This window comes from Elaeis guineensis, chromosome 5, assembly GCF_000442705.2.
Source record: "Elaeis guineensis isolate ETL-2024a chromosome 5, EG11, whole genome shotgun sequence".
In the NCBI taxonomy this organism is placed as follows: Eukaryota; Viridiplantae; Streptophyta; class Magnoliopsida; order Arecales; family Arecaceae; genus Elaeis; species Elaeis guineensis.
In genome coordinates this window covers 36,713,336-36,736,239 of record NC_025997.2, presented here as the reverse complement: position 1 = coordinate 36,736,239, position 22,904 = coordinate 36,713,336, and the positions used below count along the sequence as shown (strand labels likewise).

The 22,904-nt window shown below is 36.5% G+C and overlaps 1 protein-coding gene across 1 annotated transcript; it reads left to right on the top strand.

The window, feature by feature from the left end:
- The first annotated feature begins 20,936 nt into the window (after positions 1-20,936).
- On the top strand, positions 20,937-22,282 carry LOC105033963 (glucan endo-1,3-beta-glucosidase-like). The gene is made up of 2 exons (XM_010908948.4): positions 20,937-21,055; positions 21,143-22,282. The coding sequence occupies exons 1-2, from the start codon at positions 20,983-20,985 to the stop codon at positions 22,090-22,092; spliced, it is 1,023 nt and encodes a 340-aa protein (XP_010907250.1). The 5' UTR covers positions 20,937-20,982; the 3' UTR covers positions 22,093-22,282.
- Positions 22,283-22,904: the final 622 nt, after the last annotated feature.

Sequence of the window (22,904 nt, the reverse complement as noted above, 5' to 3'; positions counted from 1 at the left end):
GCACTATTCCATGGACCAGAGCATGATCTGAGGGCATGGGTGGCTCCCGGTCTTGATCTTACGGTTCAGGGGTTATTTGGTTTTGTTTAGGACTCCTAATCCATCTCTAATCAAGTTTTAAGCCCTTTAAATAGGGCTGATCGATAACAGAGAGGATTTGTGGTTGGTTTTTTGCACCGTACGAGAACCCAGAGAAGAGAGAGGTGGAAGCGCTGAGAGAGAAGAAGTAGGAGGCTCCTGGACAGCGGTCGCCAGGCACTTCAGGGGTTCAGGGGGTCTTCCAAAAGAGAGAGAGCTTTTGTGAGGGGAACTTCTAGTGAAAGAGAATTGGATGTACAAGGATTGAGGGTGAGGTCTCCTCTTGTAAAATTTTCTTTTTCATAGTGAAGTTTGCATGCCCCGTGGAGGCGAGCCCTTTTATGGGTGATCCATGTATTTTGATTATTTTTCTTTTGTTTTGTTTCTTCTTTCTTCCTGCTGCATCGTGTAGTACTGAAAAGATCTTGGGAGGTGGTGTCCTGGCCAGACATCCACCCAATAAGTGGTACAGAGCAAGACGGTATAAGGATGCAGATTGCAGTGGTGGTGAGCAAGACTGAAGATGGAGAAGACAGGAACAATCAAGATGGAGATCAACAAGTTCGATGGTAAGAGCAATTTCTCCTTGTGGCAGGCAAGGATGAAGGACGTGCTCATCCAACAGGGGTTGATCGATGCTCTTTGTGCGATGAGAAGCCGACCACCATGGAGGTGCGAGATTGGAAACGGCTACAGATGCAGACGGTGAGTACCATCCGCATGTACCTGACAGATGAGGTGGTGATCCATGTGCTGAGCGAGACTTTCCCAACGGTGCTGTGGTCGAAGCTCGAGGAGTTGTACATGGCGAAGTCTCTCACCAACACACTTTTCCTCTGGAGGCAGTTTTACCAACTGCAGATGACTGAGGGACAGAGCGTGCATGAGCATTTGAGCCACTTCCAGAAGATCCTCACCGACCTTTTTAGCGTTGGTGAGAATGTTGAGGAGAAGACCAGGATGCTAGTTTTGCTGGCGTCGCTTTCCCCTTCGTACGAGTCATTGGTGACTACTCTTCTAGTAGGGAAGAGCACTATCAAGATGGACAAGGTCACCACGGCGATACTCCAGAATGTGGTTCTCAGGAGGGAGAACCCAGCTTTGAGCTCAGGTGGTGGTAGCTCAGCTTTGGTGGCTTTTGGAGGATCTGGAGGTGGTAGACGGAGCGACAGGAGATCGCAACAAGAGTGGTCCAAGTCCAGGAGGAACTTGAGCAAAACCAGGTGTTATCGGTGTGAGGAGTTGGGGCATCTAGCCAGAGATTGCCCTCAACTTAAAAATCGGACGGTGGCTGTTGTAGCGACGGTCGACAGCGATTTAGATGGAGATATCCTGGAGATATCTGATGAGGTATCTACTTCTTCCTAGTAGTGGATATTAGATTCTGCATGCCCCTATCATGTATGTTGCAGAGAGGAACAGCTTGACTCCCTGGAGAACAGTGAGGGCACTGTATATCTGCCGGATGGATCGAGCTGTGCGATCAGAGGCATTGGGACGGTCAGCTCGAGGATACATGACGGTGCAGTGAGGAGATTGGGGGAGGTCTGATACATACCCAATTTCAGACAGAATCTTATCTCACTTAACAGACTAGATTCGAGAGGCTACAAGACGGTAGCTGGTGGAGGAATCCTGAGGGTGTTACGCGGCGATAGGATTGTGCTGGAGGGGATGAAGGGGAGCAAAGGACATTATTACCTGGCAAGGAGCCCAGTGCAAGGTGGAGCTTTGGGAGCCAGGTGGAGCCCAGAGCAAGGTGGAGCTCCAGGAGGCGGATCGGGCACGAGACAGGAGACTCGGGAGGATGAGAGGCAACGTTGCAAGGTGAGATTCCTATTGCCGCAGGATGATGCCCCGAGCAGGTCTCAGGTCAGGAGGAGCACAGCATACGACAGAGATGGGATCGAGCAGCCTGGCTCGACTCCCATGTTTGCCCATCCATGATCAGCAGGTGATTGCCCTAGGGCATGGGGGCGAGGAGATCCAGAAGCTCTCAGAGTTTGGAGGAGGCTGAATATCGAGTCGAGGTGGAGATTGTTAAGATTTGATGTCTCTAGATTCAGCATACATTGAGCCCACAACGAGGTTCGTGGCAAAAAATGGAGTCCAACGAGATCAAGATCATCCGAAACGGAGCTCGGATGGAGGAGATACGAGCTTTTGAAGTTGGCACGAGATTCGAGGTGATGGAGGATCGTCGGTGACCGACGGCGGGCGGCAGCGGCGCGGCCGCAGGCGGCAGCAAGTGGGACACGCGACCCAGGCCCGTGCGGGATGTGCAACCCATGCGGGCGGGTGGCCCAGGTGGGCGCACGGCCCAGTCGGGCGCGCAGGCCCGCGCACGGGAGAGGGTCGGCCCAGGCCTAGTGGTCTGCTGGCCCTTTGCACCGGTCCACCGTGGACCGGGCGGTCCATGGCTGGGCCTGTGGACCGCGTGGATATTTTCCATGCATTTTGCACGATCCACGATACTATTTCATGGACCGGAGCATGATCTGAGGGTGTGGGTGGCTCCCGATCTTGATCCGATGGTTCAGGGGTTATCTGGCTTTGTTTAGGACTCCTAATCCATCTCTAATCAAGTTTTAAGCCCTTTAAATAGGGCTGATCGATAACAGAAAGGATTTATGGTTGGTTTTTTGCACCGTACGAGAACCCAGAGAAGAGAGAGATGGAAGCGCTGAGAGAGAAAGAGCAGGAGGCTCCTGGACAGTGGTCGCCAGGCACTTCAGGGGTTCAGGGGGTCTTCCAAGAGAGAGAGAGCTTTTGTGAGGGAAACTTCTAGTGAGAGAGAATTGGGTGTACAAGGGTTGAGGGTGAGGTCTCCTCTTGTAAAACTTTTATTTTCATAGTGAAGTTTGCATGCCCCGTGGAGGCGAGCCCTTTTGTGGCTGATCCATGTATTTTGATTATTTTTCTTTTGTTTTATTTCTTCTTTCTTCCTGCTGCATCGCATAGTACTGAAAAGATCTTGGGAGGCGGTGTCCTGGCCAGACATCCACCCAACAATACTGATAACAATAATGATTCTAGGATATATAGACTCCAAACTGAATCCCAAATGATTGGATCAAAGGACCAATCCCTTGGAGATATCTTGGCTCAAGCTAAGACCTTCAAAATATTTATCCACAAGGTGCCAACACTGAGAAGATATCCGGAGCCAAGTTAAGACCTCCACAAGTGAATGTCCCAAAAATGAACCGACAACAAACTCTGAGGTCAAAAATCAACTGACAAAAATAACTTGGCAAAAATATAACCAAATAGTCAATTTGGGATAGGCCTCGGAAGTCTTCATCAGGCAACATATGATCTCAACTAATGTGGAGAACTAATATACCTTGGTGACTCTCCATCAATAGCTAACAAAGCTTGATTTTATCCAAAGCCAATGACTTAGCAAAAAATTTTGGTCAACAAGCCAACAAACATCGATGACACAAAGAAGTGCAAGCATTCAGACAAGAGGTAAGTACAATGAAAATATACTTTTCATTAACTAAAGCTTCTTATCTACAAAAAGGTTTTAGAAAGAAAGCATCGAGAAGTAAATACAAAAAGGTTAAGACCTAGTCTTCATCCAAAGAAAATGCCCTGATTGAGTCATCATTGTTATCAGGGCAGAGGTGCCTAAGGTCCAATTTTGGGACCACATGCTTCAGGCAGGCTTTACAATCTTCAAAGCCCTAGATGAAGGTGGCAATAAAGACGTCGACGATCTCCTCCTTGAAGATCGTTGAAGCCTTGTACTCCTCAATATCGTGATATTAGGCCTTGACAAAAATCCACAAGGAAGAATTGGGGACCCTCCCCATTGCCCCTAGGCAAGGGAAGGTTCGCCTAAGCCCTGTAGGGGGAGGCAGAGCCCAACTCAACTGAGGAGTCTGAGACAATCAAACAGCAAAAGTAGAGAGCTCCACCTAAGCACTCACCCTCTTAGATGAGGATTCTCCATGGGAAGAGGCCATTTTGTTCGTACCACCTGCTTGACAGACCATGAAGATGATTTCATGGCTAATAAAAAAGGAGAAAGAACTTTCTCTGACAAACACTAACAAAAAAGTGGCTAGTGATTGGATGGCAAAATTCTACCAAGAAGACAGTCCATTTATACAGACTTTGGATGGTGTGGATTCGATCATCAAATCATCGGATCGTGCCACTTGGCTAACACTGAAGTGGCGAACCTCATAGCTCTTCATTGAATTCTTATCTGATCAAGTCCCATAGAACAATCACAAGGGATGCCTTGAAAATTACCATGACCAGCCACATGGCGAGTCTGGGTAGGTCCAAGGGCAGTTTCTAGATTTAATTCCTCTAGGATGGTTCGACTACCAAGAAGACTACTTCGTCCAAGACAAAGTACCTCAAACTCGGATAAAATGAAGTTCATTCTGTTGTGGATCCATGTGGCACTGAATTGGACTATTAATTAAAGCATGATTTGCAAAGCGACACACCAAATCAATAAAAATTATAAAGCAACTAGATGGTCCACTTGAAATATCGTCAACTAAGGTTCGCCTGTTCAGATATATGTTGAGGAGAAATACTACTTCATTTGAGATGAATGCCTTGAACTCAAAAGTAAGGGGCAACCATTACAGAGTGATACTATCTCAACCATTTTCCTCGAAACTCATCCATTGATATCCTCTTTGGATCAACTTCCAACCAACCCTCTACTCGGATGCCTACTGACCCTAGGGTCAGGATCTTGCTGATGACATGAAATAAAGCCCTACGACGATGCTGATACAGATACATCCAAGGTGGAGCTTCAGGTATGTACCAGCCTGATAAGTGATATATTTTTGCATTTATTGAAGATATTTTTAGTAATTTATAGTGCTAGCATCTTCTTAAAAACCTAATTTCATGAATTTATTAATTTTTTTGAAAAATAAATAATTTTAAAAAATATATGAAATAAGATATATTTATGAAAAATAAGATGTTAATTTAATTGAGTAATTTAAGTACCAAAATAAAAAAAAATAAAAAATTTAATGCATATTTTTTTTAATTTTTTAGATAAAAATTGGAGTAAAAATAGAGCCAAAATATCCTAAAAAATCTTAAAAATAGCCTCCGATGCATGGTGGACTGGTCGGTCGGTCCACAGAAAACTTTACATGATCCACAGGCAAGGTTCACAGCTAGAGAAAGATTCAGGGCACGATCCAACGGATGAGATTCAATCCGACTTAGATCCAATGGTTGCTATTCATTATCGATTTATAAGAAGACTCTTTTGTGCCATCCGACGGTCTAGAAGTGATCCATCACAGAATCCAATGGCTGAGAATGCTTCCGACTTTGAATAGGATATCAGAAGCTCTGATCAACGGCCCAGATCTCATCTGAAGCATGATCGAACGATTGTGGTTGAATCCGACCCTAATAAGGAGTAAAAGACTGATTTTTGGGCTGATTTGAGCGGTCCAATCCAGATCCGATGGCCAAAAATATTTCTAAGAGATTAATATATTTTTTAAGGATTTTAGGACTCCTTTTGTGATCAAAAAAATATGAAAAAATCATCTATAAATAGGAGATCTGGGAATAAGCTTAAAGAGAAAAAAAAATTAGAGAAAAAGCAAGAAAAAAATAAAGAAAAAATTTAAAGAGCTTTAGGGATCAAATATTGAGAGATTATGGAGCTAGAGAGCTTGATGCGTGGCTAAATCCCTTCAATCCAGGATTATGATGAAGCCTGTAAATGGGTTTTTATTTTTTTTTTTGTATTCAATTTTTATGCAATAAAATTTTGCTTTTATTTCATATTTTTTTACTTTTTTTTCTGAGATATTGATCCAGCCTACACGACCTATATCCTCTATTGATGTGCCGTGATCTTTAGATACGGTACGTGCTTTGAAGAGATAGATCGTGGTATGCTAGATTAAATCTTAGATCTTGTAATTGAATTTAGATAGTTTATACTCCAACAGGATGAGCTGTGATTTACTGATACAGTCCGTATCCTTTAAAGATAAACTATACTAATACCATAATTATAAAAATTAAATATTATAATATAAAAAAAGAAAAAAATAAATTTCTTTGCCTGATGGATTCAAAATTCTTGGGTTATTTCTCTGAATTATTTTTTTTATAATTTAATTTATACTTTTAATTTTTTTTGCTATTCTTTTTCTTGTTAATCCTTCTACAATCAATTCTCTTTTTATTTTTTCTTAAAAGAAAAAGATAATCGCCCTAGATTTCCATGAAAACAATCCCTACTCATCCTATCTATATAGTTTGAGTTGGTTTTTATTCTTGACCGCCTACGATAGCTATCAAATTTTGACGCCATTGCCGGGGATCTAGGCACGATTATTTTTTTAAAATTTTTTTTTTCTTAGTTTCTTTCTAACTTACCTAGTTCCTTAGTCAAACTTACTTTCTTTTAAAAAAAAATCTCTACATTGATACCTCATAATCTACTTAGGAAATTAGATACTTAATCATAAAATTTAAAAAAATAAAATGAATCAATTTACTCTTAACGAACTATCAAATCTGGTCATCTTTTCTTTTTGCATTGCATAATTTCATAAAATATCTTAAGGGCACAAACTCTAAACAAGATAAGGTGAAGATTTCATCACCCTTCCTTGGCCCACAAACCACCATCCTGCATATTACATTGACCTAAATCTTAACTTAAAATCAATTAGACGTTGGCCCCTAAGGACTTTCGAGCTCAATAGGACAAGGAATCCTAAGAGTAAGATCGGGTTAGGATTAGTCAGTTTGACTAATGTCTAGAAAAGTAGTTCAAGGACTATGTTTTGAAGGAAAGTGATTATTTAATTGATTCCATTCGCTTATCTGGCCAATTTAGTTGGTGTCTAAGAAAAGCAACGGGGGACCCCCACCGACCTTACACTTACCTGACCAGTTGAGTGGCTAGTCTTTTACCTAGAGTGCTTAAAGGCGACCTTGGTAGTTAGAAGCTGTCTAGATCTAGGGTTATCCTTAGCTAGGATTGATTGTATAACGTGACTACTAACCTACAAATATTAACCCTAATTAAAATACTCTTTTCTAATGTCTCTAGATTTAGGACTCCTTAGGACTCTCATCTCTAGAACTCTTCTTCTTCTCTTATTTTTCTCTTATATATTAAAATTTAAAAAAAAATAAAAAAATTAAAAAAAAAATTTACTAGGATAAAATGATGATTGCTAGACACAATCTAAAGCCTACAAGCCTATAAGGTCACTGAGGAAGAAATGGATTCCAATAGACAATCTAGAACCCTGCTGGACCTATATTATTCGATTAGCTCTGTTCAACCATTTAGAATTAGATCCTCAACTAACAATTTTACAATTGATTCTTAAATGATTAACATGCATCTTACATTCACAAAAATTAAAAATGCATACCTTTATTCAAGAGAGTTTGAAGATACTAAAGTTGCAACTTTGACCAATAGAATTGAAGCCTTAGAATTCAAAAAACATATCCAATTTAATCAAGTGATAGCACCCATGTGCATTGGATGTGATGCACCAGATCATGTTATGGAGGAGTGTCCTTATTTGATGAACCTAACCCAAACTGAGCTCATACAGGAGAGTGCATTCAATGAAAGCTACATAAATGAACCTTATGCACCAATCTATAACCCAGGGTCAGAAAGTCATCCCAATTTTACATGATCACAAGAACAACAATAGGAGCCCATAATTTTTATCAACCCTATCTATGGCTCAACTAAACACTGAGTAATCAACCAGGTTTAGATCCTGAGGAAGGAGTCAACACATTAGAAAAGAGTCTAGATGTCTTAATGTAATAATCTCAGACATTAAAAATACTCTCAATAATTTCATGCAAACCACTGACTAGTTATTTAAATAATTGGGCCAATCAACTATAACGGTTAGTAAACTAGAAGAGAGTAGATTATCAAGTCAACTAGAGGATGACCTTAGAGCTCAGAATGGTTTAGAACTTAAAGGCCAGTTCAATCAGTTGAGAACATTCAGGTCTGAGGAACTAGAGGAGATATCCGAAGTTGATAATAATGAGGTATCTACACCTAGCGACCATTACACTCAGCTAAACCCAAAATTAATTGTTGAACCCCTCATGACACTAGTTGAACCTCTACTTAAAAAAGAAGAGGCAACAATAGGAGATCTAGAAACACTTTCTTAGCACATCGAGTATATAGATCTAGATCTCTTAAAATCCTGACTAGTACTTAAGTTATATCTAGATCTAATTATAAAGGAAGAATTATTAGTTATCAGGAGAATGAGTCATATAATGGTCTCAAGTAGAAAATACCTTGAGGAAGAGCCTAAATCATGTAGAGAATTATAGACTCATGTTAAGATTCGGGCAGGAATAGGATAGACACTCTTTTAGCATCTGATTGAAGATATTAAACTTAGCACTTTTTGGGAGGCAACCTAATTTTTTTTTATTTTATTTTAACTGATCTTTATTTTTTAAGGAATAAAGGATCGCTCTGTATGGAAGAGCCTATCAATAATCTGGTCTGGCTGAAGATTTAAAACTGAGCACTTTGTGGGAGGCAACCCAGTTTTCAGTTTTTGCTTTTATTTTCTTTTACATTATGTTCAGGTTAATCAAGGCTTGCTTTGTACAAATTTGAAGGCAATATTGGCTAAGATGGGAAAAGTACCAATTTTGAAAAAAGCTTCTGGATCTGGTGACATCTCTCCTTTTTTTTTTCTCTTTTTATGCATCCTTCATTTTTTCTACTCCATTGAGGACAATGTTGATTAAGTTGGAGGGAGAGAATAAAAAAATTTTCAAATATCCTCAAGTAAGTTAGTATTTAGCATTTAAGCACCAGATTATATTTAAAAATTGAGTTAAACCATGCATTTTTAAAAAAAATTGATGTCCAGACCAGAGAGTTTGTGAGATATCGAAGCATCAAATATTAGGAAAACTCAATAAGAAGGTAAGTTTAGAACTTAAATAATTTCTTTTGAGTATTTCTAAATTTTTCTACCAGCATCAAAGAAGAGTTTACTTCTTATGGACTTGTGTAAAGTAACTATATATTTCTTCATATATTTTAAAAAAAAGTTTTCAAATACTTCATGCTGAGTAACCAAACCTCTTTGCCTAAGCAAACATTGAGTTTCGCATCAAAAGGTATGAAGGGCAAAGAAGCTTTGTTGTAAAGCTAGTTTTAACTCGTAGCCTGTCTGATTTGAGCAAGTAGATCCAAGGGGTATTCTATACTTAGTACCCTAAAGCCATCTGATTTGAGAGTCATTGACTGAAAACTCACTACATGGGTCAAATAGAAAGCTTAAGGGGTTAAGACACTCAATAGCAGTATAACGTTAAAAAAAAAAAAGAGTTCAATAAATGAAGAACAGAAGTAACAATATACTTATCTATAAGAAGGTTAATGATTTAGAAATAAAGATAGAAATAATTTAGAAAAAAATTAATATTTTTAGTTTAACTCTTATATTGATTAGTATTAATACTCTAATGACATACCTCACTCACGCTCTACTGTATATCAGTGACCTTTGTAAAATTATTTGATAAAATTTGAGACTTTAAGTGAAATGGTACTTAAATCTAAATTCTTTCTTTACTCGAGGATAAGCAAAGTTCAGATTGGGAGGTGTGATAAGTGATATATTTTTATATTTATTGAAGATATTTTTGATAATTTATGATGCTAACATCTTCTTAAAAACTTAATTTCATGAATTTATTAATTTTTTTTGAAAAATAAATAGTTTTTAAAAATATATGAAATTAGATATATTTATGAAAAATAAGATGTTAATTTAATTGAGCAATTTAAGCACCAAAATGAAAAAAAAAAATTTAAGAAATTTAATACATATTTTTTCTAATTTTTTAGGTAAAAATTGAAGCAAAAATGGAGCCAAAATATCCTAAAAAACCTTAAAAATAGCCTTCGATGCATGGTGGACTGGTCGGTCGGTCCACAGAGCCAGGGCATGGTCCACAGGAAACTTCATGCTGTCCATAGCACGGCTCACAGTGAGAGAAAGATCCAGGGTGCGATCCAACGATTGAGATTCAATCCGACTTAGATCCAACGGTTACTGTTCATTGTCGGTTTATAAAAGGACTCTTTTGTGCGATCCGATGGTCCAGAAGTAATCCATCATGCAATTCAACAGCTGAGGACACTCCTGACTTTGAATAGGAGATCAGAAGCATTGATCAACAGCTCAGATCTCATCTAAAGCGTGATTGGACAGTTGTGGTTAAATCCAACCCTGATAAGGAGTAAAAGGCTGATTTTTGGGCTGATCTAAGCGGTCCAATCCAGATCCGATGGTCAGAAATATTCTTAGGAGATTAATATATTTTCTAAGGTTTTTAAGACTCCTTTTGTGATCAGAAAAATATGAAAAAATTATCTATAAATAGGGGATCCAGAAATAAGCTTAAGGAAGAGAAAAAATCAGAAAAAAAGCAAGAAAAAAATAGAGAAAAAAATTTAAAGAGCTTTATAGATCAAATATTAGGAGATTATGGAGCTAGAGAGCTTGATGCATGGCTAAATCCCTTCAATCCAGGAATATAATGAAGCCTGTAAATGAAGTTTTTTTTTTTTTATATTTAATTTTTATGCAATAAAATTTTGCTTTTATTTCATATATTTTTACTTTTTTTTTCTTAGGTATTGATCCAGCCTACATGGCCTATACCCTCTATTGACGTACCGTGATCCCTGGATACGATACGTGCTTTGGAGAGATAGATCGTGGTATGCTAGATTAAATCTTAGATCTTGTAATTGAATTTAGATAGTTTATACTCCAACAGGATGAGCTGTGATCTACTGATACAGTCTGTATCCCTTAAAGATAAACTATACTAATACCATAATTATAAAAATTAAATATTACACTATAAAAAAAAAAATTTCTTTGCATGGTGGATTCAGAATTTTTGAATTATTTCTCTAAATTATTTTCTTTCATAATTTAATTTATACTTTTGATTTTTTTTTACTATTCTATTTCTTGTTAATCCTTCTACAATCAATTCTCTTTTTATTTCTTCTTAAAAGAAAAAGATAATTGCCCTAGATCTCCATGGAAACGATCCTTACTCACCCTATCTATATAGTTTGAGTTAATTTTTATTCTTGACCACCTACGACAGTGATCACGGCCTCAGGCTACCAACCTATTCAGCCACATGAAGAATTAGTTAGAATCTTCCCAACAAATTCCTAGAACATAAACTAACAACTTAGTAGACAGACTCCCTATCCTAATGGCGTAATAGAACATGATCTAGTCTATAGGCCTGTGTAATGACCTACAACTCCACCTCTATATAAAGAGGTAATAAAGAGATCCTTGAGATAAGCTCTACTCCAAATCAGAAATAATGCTCCTTATGTTCTCATCTTTGTCCCTCTCTCCTCTTTATTGATCTCAAGCTCTGGCTAACTTAAGCATCGAAGGGTCCCTCATCGGAGGACCCCCGACAAATATGAACTTATTTTGCAGGTACCTTGTGGTGTCTCGATTCTTGAACTAGCAATTCATCTTCTGCCACATCAGCTTCTACCAAAGTCTTGATGCAACAACACTGTATGAATTTTATCCTAAATCTATTACATATAACTTAATAGTAATCATAATTTCCTGGTTACTTGCATAAAGGCTTGAAAAATAAAATTTTTGCATGCAACCTGATGGTTGAAATGATATTCCCAAAGATAAATTTTCTACTCTTTTTTATTGGTACAAACTCTCTTTAAATATTTGTAGTAGTTTCTTGTCATGTTTTTTTGTTACTGATATCGATTCTAGAGGGTCGATGACTTTGTCTCTCTTTCTTTCTCCCTTCATATGTGGCATAAATGCACATCATAGAAATTCATTGGAAAATAAAAATATAGAAAAAAGAGAAAAGAACAAGTCTAACATACCCACGATTGTTTAGGCAAAGCCCTCCATCACATTGCGTGAACCATGTCCAACTTAAAATCAAAATAAGAGTAAATTGAATAAATGCCCAGATTAAGCTTTGTAACTTGTATATGTCCCGAAAGAATGTAATATGGCAATTCTATATTTTTAACCTGCTACTTAGGTTCAAATATTTAGAAATTTATTAATTACTTAATTAATGCATTAAATAGTTAATTAATTATAGTTTTTTAACTTATACTACTGTAGTCTCTAGTCTACCCAAGTCCAGAACTAGCTTGCTAAGAAGAAAGCAATCTGATAGGGTGGTAAGAAAGAAGGCAACAAATAAAATAAAATAGCCAACACTACTATTGGTTTGCATGGTTTACCCATATGAGTAATTCTTTGTACACCCCATATGATATCGAAAAAATATATTGCCCCACCTGATTGGGCCACGTAGCCACCACTTTTCATTGCACATTTAATACCTACAATTCTATTTTTTTGTTCAAAATTTTGAATGATGAAAATATCTCTCCTCTTCTAAAAAAATTATGATATCTTGTGACTATATTATGACATCCCATAGTCAAATTATAACTTTTTATTCATAATTTTGCTGCAGGATGTCATAAGAAGGGAGGGGCATTTTCGTTATTTAAAAATTTCATAAATTTTTAATGATGAAAATATCCTTCCCTTTTTATGATTTTTGAAAAAAAATTATGACTTTCTGTATGCAGAATGTCATAATTTAACCGCAGGATGTCATAATATGGCCATAGGATATCATAATATTTTTAGAATACGAGAGGCATTTTCGTCATTCAGAATTTTAAACGAAAAAGAAGAACTGCAGGCATTAAATGTGCTATTAAATGTGTATTGGAAAGCGGTGCTACGTGTTCTAATATGGTTAGGTGGTGCGCTCCACATCACTTTTATTGCACCACACACACTGCACAAAGACTTCCTCTTACCCATATACAAACTAATCAATCAAGCCCCTACCCAAGATGTGATGGCCCAGTCTAGCACAATCCACTTGGTTGGCCAAACCCAGCTGCTACCCTGCACAACTGGATTATGTGTGGCGCATGCATGATGGTAGCAGAAGACTCATAATTTTTTAGAAACTCTAGGATAGAGCCAAGAGTTCTAGGGCCTCTAGGACCCTAAAGTTCTCTATAAAATAGACACCCCTCTTCTATAAAACCCTGATGAGCATTGCACTTCCTCCCCTCTCTTTCTCCCTCTTTCTCCTTGTTTTTGGCCATTTTGCTTCTGCTATGGCCACCAAAAATTAGGAGTATGTGGCCAGTGTCGAGATAAAGCCCTAGATTTTCTTCCTTTTGTTTTCTCCTCTCCATGGCCCTAAAATGCCACCACTGGCTAAGAAATTTCTTGAAAATTGAGGATCCACTATTTTCTTCTTTCTTCTTTTATATGGCCACATCTATTCGTGACATTCATCAATAAGGATCCCAGCTTCTCCCATGCATCAGCCTTGGCTGAAGCCAGAGCCCTAGCCACCAGTGAGTGGGCTAAGATCCAAAAATGAAGGAACAAAGAGCACGCTATTAATCCTTAATTATTTTTGGATGATTTCCATGCCTCTTCTTATCGATCACTGTCGCCATCACTGGAACCTTGCGACATTATATCGGACCATTGGATTTGCAATCATACCTCACTAGACCATTTGCATCCCTTCCTTTTTCTCTTCCACTTCTTCTTCTTCCTTGGGAATGCAAGGGGAGGTCTTCCTCTTATATGTTCCCAAAAATATGACCAAGAGAAAAAAAATTCCATCTATGTTTCTCTCTCTCCACCAAGTCCATGGACCCCCATAAAGGGTTTCGGCCTTTTCTGTGGACCCTAGCCAACCCTTGGAAAATGGGGTCTTGAATCAGCTTAGTTGCCATGCTGTGTATCAACTCAAATAACCCTAGCCTCCCCATCTTGTTCTAAGAGAGGCAAAGCATCCCTTTTCTCTCTATGCAAGATCTATGGACTCCGATATAGAGTCCCCCATCTCTATTTTCTAGGGAGCCAAGTTGACTTTAGCAAAGAAGCCCTAAACTATCCTAGTATGCAGGCAGCCTACAAGATCGGCCACTCTAGCCATTATTGAGTATCCCTGAGATCCATTACTGATGATCCCTTGTTGAACTACTTTGGCCTCAATCAAGTTTATGTGTCATGATTCTTCAACTAAATCGCTTAGATCTGACCATTCGAAGCTGTCGAACACCATCACCTGACCAATCATTTCTTTTCTCTCTCTTAAAATGTTTATTCTATTACACCTATTGAGTATGACCTAATTATGTATTTAATATATTTAAATAGATTTAGCAGATTCTCCTAGTGAATTTGAAGGTTTATAGTGAAAGAGATAAGTAGATCTTATACTTCTTGTTAATTCTCAACTTTCATATTTTTTCATACGTATTGTTTGTTATTGATAATATCATATTTTCTCAAAATAAGGGTCAATATATGTATTATGATAATAATGCTTCATTATGAAAAGTGTTTCCATGAATATTTTTAAAGAAAATATAATTTGTTCATGAAATATAAATCTTATCAAATGATGCTTTATTATGAAATGTAGTTCTATGAATGCTTTTAGTGAAAATAGTTTGTTCATGAAATATAAATCTTACCATGCCATTTAGTGCTTTTCCCATGTACCTATGTATATATTTTAAGCAAAAGTATAAATAATTTAAGGACACTCAGATAGCTATGCAGCCTCTAGAATATAAGGTCAATCAACATCCTAGAGCTAGAATCTACAAACAGAGGCCCTGCCACTAAGTACAAAATTAACAAATGAAATATGATACCTTGTTGATTATGAACACAGGTGCTATCACGAGTGTAGCGTAGCCTCAATATGAATATGTATGAACAATGTTTTGAATTATGATATGGCAAAATAGAAAAATGATTCAAGAATTTATTTACAATAAAAACATTGAACCATGTTTATAAAATATTGATTATCTCTGTATGCATTGTTGATTATTCCTCGTTTTATTAGAATGTACTATGAAATCTTCTATTTTGCAATAATGTTATTTTTGATCTAGTAAGGTGGTTTAAGTTTTATTTATTGAGCTGTGTAGCTCATATCTATCTTTATTTTTTTTCTTTTCTTAATGAATAGGTTTACTGGAAATGAAGAATGGTCCAGGCTTGGAGTTTCTGCTAGCAAGCTTTATGATTTTTTTGCAAAATTTTAGTTCTTTAATTGAATATAAATTTGTAGTCAGTGGATTTTTGAATTTGAAAGTTATAGATTTTGGTAGCTAAATTTGGAATTAGGTACTCTTAACTAGCTTTTATTTAATTATTTGATGGATGATGCATTCAGATATTTTATTTTATTTGAGATTATGATTGTTGGCTTCATGTTATCATATGTTGTTTCTCTAAATAGCATGGCCAAGTTATATCCCTGATTTGGGATGAGATAGAAGATATTTTAGAATACCTAGGGTTTTCATCTTGTGAATAGAATAAGCCAACATCTCGATAATTAATTAGTCAATCTAATAGAATAAGCTAAAATCATATTGATCTCATAAACTCAAGCCAAGAAAGATAGAAAGAATAGAATCAAGCCAACGTCTCGGTAATTAAGGATCAATTATGATCTCAGCAATTAAAAAAATCTATAACAATCGGTAGTACTATCTTAGAATATTTTTTTCTAATTTCTCTCCTCTTATTGTATATATTTCATAGTTGTTTTCCATTTTTACATAGCCACACTTACCACTTTTGTATAGCCATACTTACTATTTTTTGTGGCTCATTGTAGTTAAATATTAACTCATGCTCGGAAGAAAGGAATAAGAAAGTGGACCACCAATTTTGTCATAGTATCAGAGCCATTTGAGAGTCATGTGAGTCCTTTTGAGGATTAACAACATCAGCATATGATTATCACTCAAGGATCATGCTTGGGTCTGTTCTTCATTAGCTTTAACTAATAAGTATGATCCACATTTTTGTTCTCATAAATTTGGTTGCTTGATTTCTTAGTAAGATGGATTTTGATAAATCGGATAATATAACTGCTAAATTCAATGGGGAAAATTATTCTTTTTAGGAATTTCATTTTTATTCCTTTGTTGAAGGCAAGGATCTCCTAGGAATCCTTGATGGTTCTATACCAAAGCCTCAAGATGACAAAGAAAGAAGCTAGCAAAAAATAAAGAATACTAGAGTTATCACTTAGATCTTGAATTATATTGAGACAGATATTCCTCTTAGCTTGAGATTATTTAAAGTAGCCAATGAGATATGGCAACATCTCAAGAAAATTTATTCCCAAACTAACCAAGCAAGGTAATTTGATATAGAATTCAATATTATAAGAATCAACCAAGATGATAGGGATATTCAAAGCTTTTATGTTGAACTTTTAAAATTATGGACTGAACAAGATATGATATCTGCATCTTGTCACAAGTTCAACCTATGAGGAACTTAAGAAAGAAAGAGATTGTAGTAGGGTGACATAATTCCTTATAAAACTTAGGCTAAAATTTGAGAATGTGAAAGCCAACATCATGAATCAGGGTATTCGAGACCTTGATTCTTTTCTTATTGAACTCATTCGAGAAGAAACTCAACAAAATACACAAGCTGCATTAGATGCTAAAAATAATTATGGGGATACTATCTTTTTTACTTATCATGACAAGACCCAATCAAAATAGAAAAATAGAGATCAAGCAATATTCAGTGCAGCTATTGTCATGAGTTTCCACATGTGCAATCTTATTATAAGCAAAGAAATCTGTGCAACTATCTAAGAAGATGGGGCATATAATCTTAGAAGATCATCTTTTATAGAAGAATAAGCAAAGCAAGCCCGTTCTCTTTACATCTAATGGAGACCAAAAAACATTTAACACACCTAATAGTAATCTTACTCAAGAGGCAATTCAATAGATGATACAAACTACATTGCAGTATACTCTACTAGGTATTCTCTTCTACTTTCTTTGTTGTTGGTTTATTAGGTAAAGGAATCAAATTATCTCCCTAGTTTCTTAATTCTAGTACTTTTAATCATATATCCGAACAAAAATATGCTTTCTCTAAACTTAAACCATATTCATCGAGCCACTCTATCATTACTGTTAATTAGTAAAAAAAAAATTATCCATCAATGGCATTGGAACTGTTTGCTTAATAGATAAATCCAAGAAAATATTGTTTCTTCCCAATACCTTTTATACTCCAAAATTACTCGCAAACCTAATTTTTGTTGGACAATTGATTGATCAAAATTATTTGATGAAGTTTTCTCTTAATGGCTGTGATATACAGGACCTTCAAAAGAGGAAAATGATCAGGAAGAGGCAAAGAAAAAGGCACTTGTTCCAACTCAACATGGAGGTGCAATCTTCTTCATCATTTTGTCTTTCAATCTATCCATCTCTCTCTTTTACAAATAAAACTTAGGATCTTTGGCACAGTCGTCTTGGACACCCTCATGCTATTAGCTTGATTATATGTTTTAAGTCTGATCTTCTTTCGGACAAATTAAATGTCAAATATGTGTCTCTTGAGCATAAGTGTCAAAATTGTGCTCTCGAAAAAGCTTCCAAATTATCTTTTTCTTCTAGTAATACCAAAGTTGATGAACCATTTGATTTGATCCATAGTAATTTATGGGGTCCATCTCCAATTCTTTCTTGACTAGGTTATAGATATTTTGTTTTATTCATTAATCAGTATACAAGATTTTCTTGGATTTATTTCTTGTGTGCTAAATCTAAAACCAAAAATATAGCCAAAATGTTTATCACTATGATTGAAATACAATTTGAAAAAATAATAAAAGTATTCCATTCAGATCTAGGCAGAGAGTTTTGCTTTCTAGAACTTCACTTTTTAATAAAAAAGAAATTTTACCATAATAATCTTGTCCTCGAACTCCTAAGCAAAATAGGATGGTAGAAAGAAAGAATCGTCATATTGGTGAAATAGCTCGAATCTTATTGATTGAGTCATATCTTCCTTCTAAATTTTGAGTAGAGGCCATTCATACAGTAGTATATCTCATTAATCAACAATCTACACTGATTCTTGACAATAAATCACATGGTCTTGTCTTTATAATAAACCACCAGACTATTCTTGCCTTCGTGCCAATAGAGATACTTGCTTTGTTTTACTACCTCCCCATGAATAATATAAATTATCTTTTAAGATTACAAAATGTGTATTTCTTGGATATAGTGATAAACAAAAGAGCTATCTTTGTTATGATTCACAAAATAAAGATATACGTGTCTCTCATCATGATGTCTTGTTTAAAATTTTTTATTATTTATCATCTATGTTCCAATAGTCTACTCAGTCTATCTCATTCTTTTATCTAATTTCTTATCTAGTATGCTATTAGAGACTACTAACATAATAGGTATTGAAAATGCTCCTTCATATTCAATAGTGGAAACACCAACCATGCCCCCTATTGATAATACTCATGAAGGTTCTATATCAAAGTCTTTGCCAAGCTCCCCTGTGCCTATTGAGAGTACCAATTGACCACCACTTTGGCATTCTACTCATTCCAGCTTTGGTCAACACGGTTATTCTCCTGAATGATATAATCCTTCTACTTCTTTCTTAACAAGTATTGACTCTATTTTGATTCCTTCTACCTATAAACAAGCAGTAGAGTTTGAATATTGGAGAAAAGCAATGGCAGAGGAGATTCATGACATTGGGATAAATCAAACTTGAGACTTAGTTTCTTGACCACATGATGTATTTATGATTGACAGGTAGTGGGTGTTTACTGTTAAAATAAAGCCTGATGGTTCTCTTGACAGATATAAAGCACACTTTATGGCTTAGGGATATAAGTAAGAATATGGGATTGACTACAAAGAGACATTCTCTTCAGTAGTTAAAATAACAACTATTTGCACATTACTTGCAGTAGCCACCGCTAAAAGATGGTCTTTGTATCAAATAAATATAAAGAATGCCTTTCTACATGGCATTCTTAAAGAAACTATCTATATGGAGTCTCCTCCTGTTTATTATCCTTTCGGTTTGAATTTGGTGTGCAAACTTTGTAAGTCACTTTATGGTCTCAAGCAGACTACTCGAACATGGTTTGAAAAATTTCATTCTACTATATATTCTACTACTTTTCAACAAAGTTCTAATGATCACTCATTATTTACTCATCACTTCACTAATGGGATAATTATCGTTTTATTATATATTGATGACATGATTATAACAAAAGTGACAGCAACGGAATTATTGAGTTAAAGAGCTTTCCACAAGGTCTTTTTCATATGAAAGATCTTGATTCTCTCACTTTTTCAGTTTGGAGGTCTCCTACATGACTAATGGTTTATTCTTTAATCAAAAGAAATATACCAAAGACTTGATCAAGCTAGCCAATCGAGAGATAACAAGATTTGTGCTACACCAATGAAACTTAATATAAAATTGAAGCGAGAAGATGGGCAGCATATATCAAATCCAACTTTAAACAAAAGCTTGAGAGGAAGTCTTATCTATTTGACCACAACTAGATCAGAGATTTTCTTTGTAGTATAAATTGTGAGTTAATTTGTTTCTAATCCATGTCAAATGCATCTTACTGCACTACAACATATCATTCTATATTTGAAAGGAACACTTAATTGTAGCTTATTTTTTCCTTTAAATTCTTCTCTTACTCTTACTGTATTTGCAAATATAGATCATGCTAGATATGTTGACATAAGACATTTAACCACTGGTTGGTGTGTTCATCGCCAATTGCATGGAAATGCAAAAAGCAAGATAGAGTCTCTAAATCTTCAATAGAGATAGAATACGCTCTGAAATTCTGTTGCTTCAACATCTTCTCATGAAACTTGGAGTCCCTCTTCAACAACCCACTTCTCTATATACAGACAATACAAGTATCATTCATATTGCTACTAATCCAGTTCATCATGAATAAGCTAAGCACATTGAGGTCAATTGCCATTACATCAAGGAACCTGTGTAAGACAAAACTCTAGATCTTTTCTACGTCGCATCTCATGATCAATTAGCAGACTCATTTACCAAATCTATGATTTCTACTCATCATGCTTGCTTAGTTAGCAAATTGATGCTTGCTGATTTTCCATATCAATTTGATGGGGGATGTGAATAGAATAAGCCAAGATGTTGGCAATCAATTAGCCAATCTAATAAAATAAGTCAAAATCATATCGATCTCATAGAATCAAGTCAAGAAGGATAGAAAGGATAAAATCAAGTCAAGATCTCAGTATCAAGGATCAACTACGATCTCGACAATCAAGAGAGTCTATCATAACCAGCAGTACTATCTTTGAATATTTTGCTCTGATTTCTCTCCTCTTATTGTATATATTTCATAGTCATTTACCATTTTTGTATAGTTACACTTACCACTTTTGCATAGCCATACTTATTATTTTTTGTGGCTTATTATATTTAAATATTAACTCATGCTTGGAGAAAAGGAATAAGAAAGTGGACCACTAATTTTGTCACATCCAACCTAACCCCTATCAAACAACAATGATAGCAAGAATGCCCATGGGACAAAAGATCATTCAACTTGGTCCCCAATGCAACTTTATTTTTGAATACCTTCAAGATAACAAGCAAAATTGTGTGAATACAAAGAAAAATTTGGCCATTCCCAAAGAAATAGTGCGCACATTCTACACAGAAAAGGACTGGCCTTGGTAGATAGACTGCTTGATTGAGGGTTGGACAGTGACCCAACTGTCCCATGCACGACGGTCCTATCAGGGAACTCAAAAATGTGTGGGAAAAATAGACCGAAAGACTTGTGGTCGACCCGGAGACTCCTTATAAAGAGGTGAAAGCTCCCACGAGCATTTCACGTCCTAGGTATTCCAGTGGTAAAGCCCTGTCAGGAGCCATGGCGAACCTGAGCATGGCTTCCATTTCTGCTGCTATATTACTCCTTGGAATCGTTATAACAATCCCAACAGGTTCTTACTCTTTCTGTGTGTGTTTTATTTTCTTGATATTTGTATCGAACATCTGTGATAGAAAAGCATTAACTGGCTTTGTTTCAGGTGTTCAATCCATTGGTGTTTGTTATGGAATGGTTGGGAACAACCTACCCCAACCAAGCGAGGTAGTGGAACTCTACAAATCTAAGATGATTGGACAAATGAGGATCTATGGTCCCAATGCTGATGTACTCCAAGCCCTCAAGGGATCCAACGTTGGACTCATCCTAGATGTCCCCAAAGAAGATCTCCAAAGATTAGCCTCCGATCCTTCAGCAGCAAGTAATTGGGTCCAGGACAACATAAAGTCCTATCTACCAGATGTTTCATTTCGATATATTGCCATAGGCAATGAAGTGATCCCTGGAAATTATGCCCAGTATGTGCTCCCTGCCATGAATAACATCCATGATGCTCTATCTGCTAGTGGTCTACAAAACCAAATTAAAGTCTCAACTTCAGTTTCTCAAGGGGTCCTTGGGCAATCATATCCTCCTTCTTCTGGTACATTCTCTTCTGATGCATCAAAGTACTTGGGACATATTGTTAATTTTTTAGCTAGCAATGGATCCCCACTTCTAGTGAATGTGTATCCCTACTTCAGTTATATTGATGACATGAAAGATATCAAGATCGAATACGCCTTGTTTACATCACCGGGAACTGTCGTAAATGATCCACCATATGGCTATCAGAACCTCTTTGATGCAATAGTTGATGCAATTTACTCAGCACTAGAGAAGATGGAAGGTTCTAATATCCCGGTTGTAGTGTCGGAGAGTGGTTGGCCATCAGCCACTGGTATTGCAGCAACAATGGATAATGCAAAGATATATAATCAGAATTTGATAAATCATGTTAGTCGAGGGACACCAAAAAGACCTGGAAAAGCTATAGAGGCATACATATTTGCCATGTTTAACGAGAATGAGAAGAAGCCATCAGGGATCGAGAATAACTTTGGGCTGTTCTACCCCAACAAGACACCGGTCTACCCGATCAACTTTGGTTAAAGATGAGAGAGGTTGACAGTTATACTAATTATATATAATTTATGTATACCATCTAAAATAAACCATCACACGTGATGGACGATGTTCTATTTTCACTGTTGAACTTTGTAGTTAAGACTTTCCATGTTGTCACATAGCTCAAGGTGCTTGAGAAAAAGAAAATGAGGTTCTCTACCCAAAATACCAAAATTTCTTCAAGTAATCCATTTATAAATCCTCATAGAAAGTTAAATTGCAGTTTTTTTTTCTTTTTTTTTTTAATATGCTGCTGACTAAATAGCACCTTATGTGGCTAACCACATAGGATTAACATTATGTGAGACATCTATAGCAATCAATGCATGCATCATTCTCCAACAACCCTATAATAGTGGATGCAAACTACTATTTGCAAACAATGGACAACAAGGCCATCTAACAACCATCATATAATCATCCTCCAAACAAAGTTGTGAATGTTAATTAATGCCTTCCCATGCAGCACACTAACCCACCTTTGGAGTTGCGGTATTAAAAATCCTAACACCACCTCCTGCAATGAAAACATCGCTGACACTTCTAATAACAAAGCCAGATCTGCCAAAATCATCTTGATTATGTATGCTACTATCAAAATTGATCTTGAAGAAATAGAGTTTAGTGGCTCTCAAGAGAAATATATTAATTATGCGATCATAGAAACTATAAAAGAGAGCCACATATTGCCCATGTTGTCAGAGAGTCCTTTGAAATGGCCAGCTAAAGGAATTCACGAGCCTGGGTAGAAGTTTTAAGAAATCTAGAGCTCTCTATCCAACCTTAGAATATATGAT

What these genes read in the sequence shown, in the direction of transcription:
- LOC105033963 (XM_010908948.4), top strand. Translation starts at nt 20,983, where the DNA reads ATGGCGAACCTGAGCATGGCTTCCATTTCTGCTGCTATATTACTCCTT. An exon ending in CGTTATAACAATCCCAACAG is followed by an intron (nt 21,056 to 21,142) that starts GTTCTTACTCTT and finishes GCTTTGTTTCAG; the next exon opens with GTGTTCAATCCATTGGTGTT.